The 10,231-nt window shown below is 41.6% G+C and overlaps 1 protein-coding gene across 1 annotated transcript in view; it reads right to left on the bottom strand.

Moving 5' to 3' along the window:
• Positions 1-10,231, bottom strand: part of T265_06495 (hypothetical protein) — a gene marked incomplete at both ends in the record, with an annotated part of 49,604 nt that overhangs the window by 35,350 nt on the left and 4,023 nt on the right. Inside the window, 2 exons of the mRNA XM_009171769.1 lie at positions 930-1,348; positions 2,931-3,095. Of these exons, the coding sequence (XP_009170033.1) occupies positions 930-1,348; positions 2,931-3,095 (584 nt within the window). The remainder of the gene's footprint in view (positions 1-929; positions 1,349-2,930; positions 3,096-10,231) is intronic.

Raw genomic sequence — 10,231 nt, 5'->3', positions numbered from 1 at the left:
GTTAAAAATTCACTTTGTCCTGATGACTTAAAACTGCCATTTTTGGTAGTGACCCACCCCATTTCCAAGATTTCTGGCCAGGGGAACTGGCAGCTAGAATCGCCAAGTGAATCCAATTCGATGGCCCTTCAGGCCAGCTGAACAGATCGCCTGGTCTGACTAGGGGTAGTAGAGCGCATTATTCGCCTATCGTCCTGTGGGAACCACACAGTGAGTTGGCACACCAACGAGGTGGAATTAGAATTGTGTGTGTGTACACAGGTGGTCATACCTTAACCAGGACCAAGAAACATTTTCACATTAGCTCAGAACTTGGGCCCAAACCTGCAAGGGAAGTTAACGTGTACAATTTTCCTCGAATATGCCGGAATGCATCAGTCATTCGAGACAGTCTCAGTTAAATCTTGATTTCAGCCCACCAGCTAAACCGGCTGTTCAAACTTCGTTCAGTGGTTGACTCAAAAGTGTGAAAGTGAACCAAAGAGTTACATGACCGGTCACCCATCAACTATCTAGAAGAGGCGCAGAAGCTGACTACATTTTTCTCTCACTACAACGTTCGCTTCTCCATCACTGAGTCCGAGTAAAAAAGATAGGTGTTTACTGATCCTTTTTTATCACGATTTGCCGAAATACGAGGATTTCTCAGTCAGTTAGTTTTTCGGAATTGTTTATGTGCAACCAGAAAAGGCTTAAAGTAATCCTCGTCACTCTAGTTCATCAACATGGTCCTTGTCAAGTACTGCTTGTTCCGTAAATTGTACGGAAAACTCTCAGAATAACTACTCGGTTGAGTTTGAATAGAAGCCGTTTTATGTTGCGGTATTCATTAAAAAACGTGCAAAGTTGAAAAATGAATCCATCTTAGGCCTTTTAGTTCGGCTAGTTATTGTCATACCTAATGTAAAAGATGCATTCACTTGACTTACCCACGTGATCATCTTGATTAAGTGCACAAAAGTGAGGCTTCCGGGTGAGAGGTTTTGCATGTAGTCCTTTAGCGAGCCCAATTCCATCAGTTCTGTGACGATCAGAGGTGGCTCCGACGTTGGTTGTGTGCACACAGCCATAAGTCGGACAATTCGAGGGTGATTCAGTCGGTTCATGATTCGAGCTTCTTCTAAAAATCTTTCGATCTCCATATTTTCGTCTGGGATGAGCCGTTTAATGGCAACTGGAGTACGCTTGTTCCACAATGCTTGCCAAACCTCACCGAAACTTCCACGTCCAAGTCGTTGAACGAAAAGGAAACTGGACCGTTCCACTTCCATATGGGTCAGAGTCGACAGGTTTCGGGATGATCGACGATAAGGTTGTGTTAAGCGGCATGGTAAGCCGTCAGAATGAACTAAAGTCAAGAAACAAATATATGCTTTCAGACTGTGACGGAATGAGGAAGGTAGCAACTGATTTACGGAAAGTAAGCTCTGTTAGCCCAGGCAGCGTCATAATATTTGAGGATCAATACAGTAAAGGTTCTCTGGAGTAGTTTCATTTGCTGGAAATATCGTCAGCCTGATTGAGCAAACAGTAAATCAGTGTAAACGAAACTCCTACCGCCAGCCGGCCAGCGTCAGTTCCTAGGTGTGTTTTCTACTCACAGGGTCAACAGAATCCACCTCTGGATCAAACTGTTGCATGAAGCGCTTAGTCCTAAACGTTACTGCCGTAGGTTTTTGGAATGCTATGACCTCATTGTCTACTTTACCTTATACCATAACCGCTGATTCGAAACCGTCCGGGATACTCGATATTTGTGCAGTAAATACACTGAGTTGGCGAGGGAAACCCCTGATGGCGTTCGTTATACCGTATGGGTTAACAGACAAAGAGTTTAGTTTTATAACGTAATAAAATGTATAATGCCACATGGACACCCAATTCAATTATTAGTTGCAATTGATTGGGGCGCATATCTTAAGGAAAAGGCTTTTTAAAGTATGCTTTCTATAGCGCAAAAATGGTCTGAACTATTTAAAAAAGACTTCCAGCGGGGTGAAATTGTTGTTGATAGGAGACTGCTGTAAATACCTTGACTTCACGTGGCTTAGCTAGAATGAGCTCCAACAGTGTCTTCCCTCCGAAGGAATGCTTTCTCATTTTGCTCCGCTAAACCAGTATTTTTCAAATGCAATAATTTACCTCTTTACTGTTCTCTCTCAACATCAAATATTTCAAAATATTCAACTCCAAATCTTTCAGCATTCTGCATTCGGCAACACCGATGATTGGATTATTTTTTAGCATTGCTCAGAACCGCGTCATAGAAACTGGCAATGAAATTTATACCACTGTAGGACTTGTTTATAATGGCTCGTGAATGTTCTCCTGGAGTTCCAGTAGAGAACTAACAGAGAGTGCTGTCTTTATAATATAGATAAATATTCTATTGTTTAAACAAAATTGCTTTGTTATCCTGGAAAAAGTGTGAGAAACGCAGTTCAGGGAAGAATTCATCCAATTTACGTATTTGATTTTCCTCAACAGCGTTCTGGCAGGGGATCGCGGGAGAAATACGATAGAACTTCCTCATGAAATTGAATTGATGTTTTCAAGATTAAGGATTGATTCGTTGTTCTAGTGGATAGCTAATGAACTTTGGATAAGTTTGCATTAGAGAAATCTTCATGGATAGAATTACACCTGGGTGAGAAATTCAGGAATTATTTGGCAGCTGGTGAATGATTTATTTCAGACATCCTTAAGGAACACATGGATTCGTAACTTGCAGTGTTTGATGGTGTTCTTCGACACTTCCTCACGACCTGGATTCAGACAGCTCCAAGCTGGAAAACGTGAACCGATGAACCAAAACTAACAGTTCGTTTTAGCTTTTGCCTGACTATGATAACTGTAAGAGCTTATGATTTTCCGAACCTTCGCTTAATTACGAATACCATTCTAAACGCAAAAGGGAAACTGCTACTTACTTGAGTGATAAGCCAACAGTTGATCAACGTCATGAAATGATGCACGATGGAAGATGTAGAATCTGTTCTTCGAGAGTCGATAGCGAATACGATAGTGCTTTACAAGCCAGGCATTTAGTTTGCGGTCAAAGCAACGGATCGATAACGCGAAGGCATTCATTGAATCTGAAGAAAAACAATTCAATTTCCTGTATATTTTGTTTGAAAAATAACTCCAATAAACTTCACTATCGTTGTCACTACGGTTGTCAAAGTGCTACCTGGGAAACGCAGTACATTTAAACTATCTTGTGAACCACTGACGGACCGACTGGGTCAACCCTGAAGGGAGTCGTTTCTTTGTGAAACAAAATGCATCATAATAAACAAGCGACGTCAGTACTTGGAGTTTGTAGAGGAGAAGCATATGTGTTAGATGAACTGGCCGAAAACACCATTGACTCAAATGTGGACATTCATTTTACTAGGGGCGAAACGTAAATTAACGAACTCACAAGAAATGTCCTCTGAGTACAGGTGGTTTCCTCACAGACTCAGTCTAGTTATGATGCCACACAAATTGCGTTTCTCGCGCAATGTGACCGGCTAACATTTTGCGCGTGGAAATCGAACATATTGGAAGCGGATATTTTTTCTATTGTGCAACCATTGTTCCTATTCGTAAGCTGCATGATAATTCTTCTGTCGACTGACCCACAACCGTTGACTGATGTTTATCCAGGATTGGTGGTTCGGTCACATAAATAAAAGGCGTAAGGTTTTAATGTACCTACCAAAGACAAAACCACACTTCAGAAACCCTTTTAAAAACATGCTGCAACTTGACCAACGTATTTTTATCGTTTCTAACAGTTTTCATTCCCACAAGAGTAAAAGTTGCCCACTCCATGTGTGAACCCATTTCATTTTTTCAGTCCACCTACTAAATTAGAGCGAAAGGTGATTCTAGTGCTTCCCTTCTTGGCATCAATCGCCAGAGCAACTATGCCAGGACATGAGGGTGACTGGTAAGACAAGATTATTGAGAATATGAATCACATTTTTATTACTTTCCTTGAATATGCGAATTGGGATTTCCACAAACTGAGCAGGAGTTAGAGACATCATAAACAAGAGGTTCAACTGGGTTCCAAGTGAGTCTATCGCAAAACCAAAGTTGTTTGCAAATGAATGTGTTTCTCCAAGACTATCCTTAATTGTAAACAAGTGGATGATGGACGTAGGTGAGGAACTAGTCCAACTCTCATACTGAGATCCGAAACATTTCTCGACTTCGAAGCATTTGACATCCATCTGGATGTGTTCATCAGCAGTCCACAATTTGCTCCTCAAGGCGTGTATATCATGATTCATCTTCGTCACTTCAAGCAATATCCTGATGAATTTGCAAGACACGTAGTTACCGTCTTCTACCTATCTGTAATCCGCCCACCTATCGTTTACCGTCTTTAAGCACCTTTTTCGATCCCACAGTCATAAAGTACACGTCATTTTTCATCTTACCGAAATCAGCTATCAACGAACTCGTTTCGGGGTTAAATCCTCCAAAAGAATATTAACTATGCTCAATAACATTGGCGCATTTCATGATCGCATGGTCAAAGCATATATTTCACATCTGTCGTTCATACATGACCAATGAACAATTTGACATGAGTAAGTCTGTGGCATCTTTGAGTAGACTTGTTGAGATAGGGCGGAAATAAGTGAAAAAATACTGGATGATCATAATTACATGGATGCCAGCTACTTTTGCGTGAAAACTAAACATTGACGTATAACACATTTTACATAAAGCGGTTCAAGTGTGGAAACAATTGCACACCATTTTTTCAAAGCACGATTTCGCTCTTTTTTGTTTAAGCTTCTTCCTGCTGGACGCGACTTATAAGCAAGCCAAGAGGTTTTTAACCTAGTTGATGTCCGAATCACATGGAAGTCCTTCTTAAGTACTGTTTTGTTCAAATAGGAAATATAGAATGAATCGTTTGCATATTGAAAGATGTACGCAGTAACGCCACAACACGATGAAGACGAGGTGAAACAGTTCAAGTTCAGATGTTCGGTAACCCTGATGTTGAATATTCAGCCTAAATGTGCTGCACCGTGCTACGTGGCTGAGGAGAAGCAACAAACGAACAAACAAACGAAAGCACTTTCGTTGAAGTTCCTCGGTCACACCTAATTAGAACGCTATTTCGTTATTTTGACTATTTTAATCCTAGACGGTGTTAGACAACCAGTCACCGATTGACAAAATCGAACAAGTTATTGTGATAACCAAAACCGTACTAATTCCCACCTGATGGGCCTCAAGAAGGGCTAAACCGGTTGTGGGCTATCGAGGAGTTTTCAGCACCCTTGTGAGTAGTTTCCTTTACGGAAATGTACTAAGTCCTGATTAAAAAATCTTGCAATCTACTGGACTTTTTCTCCTGTTTATCCATTGCAGCTCTCCGTGTCGTCATTCATAGCAGGTCATCCCACATGCTGCAGGCGTATTTCCGCCGCTGTGAAACCTTAAGCTGGAAGGACTTCAGTTATCATCTCTACAAATCTTGTGTGCATCAGGCGTACCAGTACGACTCAGTTGCACTGAACTTACCCTAGTTTGACCATCATTCATTCCGACGAAGGTCGTTTCCAAACCATATGCCAGGGTCAGTTGGAGAACAGCCTAATGATTTTCCAAACAGGTTTTAAAATTAAAATGGATTAGGTATATAAAGTATCAGAGTAAAAGGCATCATTGAACGTTGAGGACCGTGAAATTCCAGCTCCTCGGTAGTACTTCCCGTACATCAAATAGAATGCTGATTGAGGGTGATTTGAATGCCTTTGTATGTCTAGGAAAAGGACCAGGCCGCAGTGTAAAATCTAACCCACCAAAACGTCAGAGAACCCATCTGGATGCAGGGAATCATCGCACCTTCGACTCTAGATCCACGACTAACGAAGTTTTCGAAAGCCCTGGGGGACGTACAGTATTCCCTGGGAAATATCGACTACGTGGTTCTAAGCTTTCGACTGTTTCCGATAACTCCCATGAAAAGAACTAGAAGAATGTAAAAATAATGAAGTCGGAATGGAGGCTGTGTGAAAACCTTGATCCAAAGGATTCGTGGTAGCTTATGTGAGACAAGCCATCATAACTTATCATCAGCCACGTCCCAGTCAGATACCTTGGATGCGAAACATGCCACTGCAGTAAACTTCTGAAGCTAGCTATATCTGTTAGTTGCAGTCCACTGCGTGGCTAAGGTTCCGGAAGGATCATTGACATAGGTGGTTTCTTATTTATAGATGTGAATAAAAAATGCTGACAGAGATATGCAATGTGTCAAAAGAGTACTTGAGATTCAACTTGTTAGAAATACGAAGGCAGACCCCAAGAACTGCTTCAGGTATGTCAACTCCAAGATCCGGCGTACAAAAGTAGATTGGGGTCTGTCGAACTCAATGATATTTGGATTACCCCGAAGTGATAGCCTTTGCATTCACCTTTATTGCAGTACAGTGAGACGATATTTGAGTGCCCATCACTCTGTCCCAATTATTTTGACGGACTGTCGGGATGACAGGCCTGGGTTACTGAATGCAAGGACTATCAGCACGACCAATGTACTCACCATCCCGCTTAAATCTGACCGCAACAAATTGGCCGGATCGGATCTTCTGCGCCCTGCTATACTCAGAGCAGATGCGCCAAATACGGCAACTTCCTGCTCTTTCGTACAATCAATCAAGATGACTTTCCAAGCCACAGAACTATTCAGAAGCTTGTGAGTCACTCTTCCTTCGTTAACCACGGAGCATCTTACAAATGCATGGTTGCACACACCCGTACGTCATACGTGGTGGTTTTGTCCGGCAAAGATTATCGCTTCTGAACGTTGTTATATTCTCAAAAAGTGTAATTGCTCATTTGCTTGTCAGATTCAAGTGACTCACCAAATTTACATCTGCCTTATCGGTCCTGACTTTAAACGGTGATCATCGCTTCCAAACAGTGTTCTCTTTACTTGCGGTCATGAGCAATTTTGTACGTCGCATATATGTTTGAGGCTGCAGAAATAGTTTTATTGCTTGAGATGGTGCTGTTGTAAATCTTCATCAAGAGTTACATATGTGAGTGTACGCTGTAGAAGCCAATGTATGGTGAGCGTTCATCACCCGAAAATGATCAAGAAAAAATTGAGGACTGAAGAAGTATATCAGTGGTAGACGAGATGGCTGTTATTGCTCTATGATAGAAAAGGACGAGTATGAATACTGCAACAAAGATTATTGATTGTACAATGACAGATGTTGTTGCCAAAGCGAAACAGTAGTACATCTAGAAGGTTGTATGTGCGTGCTTGCCTCGATGGTCGATCGGTCGGATACAGGTAACTATGGTGTACTATAGTAACCTGATCGCTGGATATGTACCAAGAACGGGGAGCTGGTTTTTTTGTCCAATAGATACCGACGAATTCTTCTAGCCCTCATATGCATCCAACTTTATTGTACCATAGCCGATAATCGTACGTCAGTTGTACGCAACTTGACATACTTGCTGGCTCTCAAGAAGATGCGAGATACTTCAGTTCAATTCCTGGACAACAGTGCATGATCACAGTAATCTTTAGGTGCGGCGGTTAAACCTTTAAAAAAGACTGCAGGATTAAAAATGTGAAAATCTATGCAACAGAAAATATTTTTGAGTAATGCTGGACAGTGTGTAGGCTTTACTCTGTAGTACCGATTGGTTTAGGTGGAGAATTATCTTAGCTGGACTAGTGAGGTGAAAATAGTTGAAGATATTTGATACTTCGCAACGTGTACGTGATTTTGTAGGGAAACCCGATCAACTTGCATTCGATTAGCAATCAGAGGTGGTCTTATCTTTCGGTATTTTACATATCAAGAAGTGAATGCAACCATCCCCATTTAGAGTATCTTTTACAATGACCACTCCATTATAGGGACCATGTTCTGACTGCCAAGACTTTCCGCCGAAGATGAAACTAACTCCGCTGAAAATGCCGCTTTCGAACAAATGGCCCTTAACCTTGAGACGGGTAGCCATCTACCAGCATAATAGGACATGTGAAGTATGATGGTCACAAACTGTAGTTTGCTAACCACTATCTTCAGTTTTTCTCACCTCCACAGCACTCACTCAGTGCATTCTGTTTGAAGATGTACTGTCGGTGGGAAACCCCAGTAAATTTGTGGACCCCATCCACTATCCATCATCTTATGAAACGAATTTGCGTGAATGACGGGATTGACAGTAGTGCTACTTCCGATGTTGTCGCGCAATAGTGTTTTCTGAAACGAGATTATGCTTACCTTCTACACAGTGACCTATGTCTGTGTAGTAGAACCATGGCGAAAAGAAACAAATTTGAACTCCCTTATCAGCACTCAGTAGTAAACAGAACTGGGTCAAATTAGATCCGACTAGTCACAAGGTTGCCGAAAACTCCTCGAAAGCCCACGATACGTTTTGCCCGCCTTGGGGCGCAGTTTTATTTGAGATCGAATTGGACAGATTTTGACAAATACACTTATTGACATATCAATTTACTTTTCACAAAAGACTCAGCTGAATGTCGCCTTTATGGTATTCATCACAGTAAAGGAAATTCTTTAGTTTGGCGAGGAATAATAGGATGTTGTATGCCAAAGAGGTGTCAAGCCTCTGTCAGATTAACGGATTGTTAATATTGCAACTACTGTTCGGAATGTCACGTAGGAAATCTACGATGGGCTTGGTATTGTGAAACTCGCATAAGCAACTGACGCAAATGCCATCCAGTGGCCGTGTATCTTCACCATCCGTATTGAATTTGAGCATACTATGTTCACTCATTCGCAATTTCCAAAAGAAGTCAGTTGGATTTACCATTTGGGGCAATACGTACCTGTCAGAACATGACAAAGTACCACTCGTCAAAGGACAGTTCAGATGTCCTTATTCAGAAAATGAATATTTTTAAGGAAACAAGCTCTCCAGTGCGAATTGAACAGCCTATGTCGACACATATATCCACCTTATCGGTGTCACAATCGTCAAGCAACACCTGATCCCGTAATCAGTAAAAGGACAGTATCTAGGACTGTAGTTATTTGACGGACTTCCTCGCTGAAAACTAGATGGTCACTGAGGCGGTTCTATTAAGCTTGATTAAATCGATCGAAATTACGGGGTTACCTACTTCATATAAAAATGAGGAATTGTTCTGTTTTATTTGATACGTATGTCCTTGGTAGTTTGCTTGAGTCATTTGCTCAAAGTAACTTAGCTTATTATCATTTCTACTCATTTTCGGATGATCGTATTTGTTTCTTTAAACGATTTCCCGAACTAGTGTGAATTCTCTACACAAACCACTCAGTTTGAGAGCAGCGATTCAATTAGCAGCAATTCTGCTGTAAAGAAAATATACCGTAAACTCATGTGGTTTCATTTATGCGAATAGGAAGAGGAGATGTGGAGAGATAGGATATGGGGCGCCGCAAACCGAAAACGTAGCATCCAAGGCATTGCAGTGCCTCTTTGGCTGGCTGGAACAGTCGCATCTTGATTCTGCGGCCAGCCGAAAGCACACAAAAATATTCTACCAGTGAGACCGATACTGGAAATGTCGAAATCGCCGCACCATTCACTTGCCACAGGGTTGACCCAGAACTCGAGGCAGTTAGATATGTTACCAGCATATGCTATCGAGTTTGCCAATACGACCACGGGGTGGTCACCACCGGAAAGCAAGTGTTTTCACTTGGTATCACGTCAAGTGAAACGACAGGCTATCCGAGTAATTACATCGAGAGTGACGGACCAGAGAATGACATCCAAAAGGAATAGGTGAAAGAGAATTTGACATCGTGTACACACAATTCGCAGTTTCAGCTCAATAATCAAATCAGCGGTCAGAAATTTGGTGCTGTCATGATGTCTCCATCTGACCAATTTCTGGCATTTATATTGCAGGAGAACTTGAAGAACACAAAGTAATGTATATCCAGGTGAAATCGACCATTTGTAAGCCATTCCTAGATAATATATCTGTATACGTTTCGAATGAACTTGGATTTTGACAGAATCAAGTCCAGCTCACACAAATATCAAGCTAACTCTAGAGCCAGGAAGCTGGAACTGCATTCACTTTCTCGACGTTGAACTGGCTAGAACGAAAGGAGCCACAACTGAGAGAACAGTGCAAAGGAATTAAACCTGGAGTGGAAAGTGGATCCAATTTTAATGCCTTGTTCCCCTAACCGAAATGGGAATATTACATGACGCCTGACAA

This window comes from Opisthorchis viverrini (genome assembly GCF_000715545.1).
Source record: "Opisthorchis viverrini unplaced genomic scaffold opera_v5_133, whole genome shotgun sequence".
NCBI lineage: Eukaryota > Metazoa > Platyhelminthes > Trematoda > Opisthorchiida > Opisthorchiidae > Opisthorchis > Opisthorchis viverrini.
This window is presented reverse-complemented; position numbering and strand designations above follow the sequence as displayed.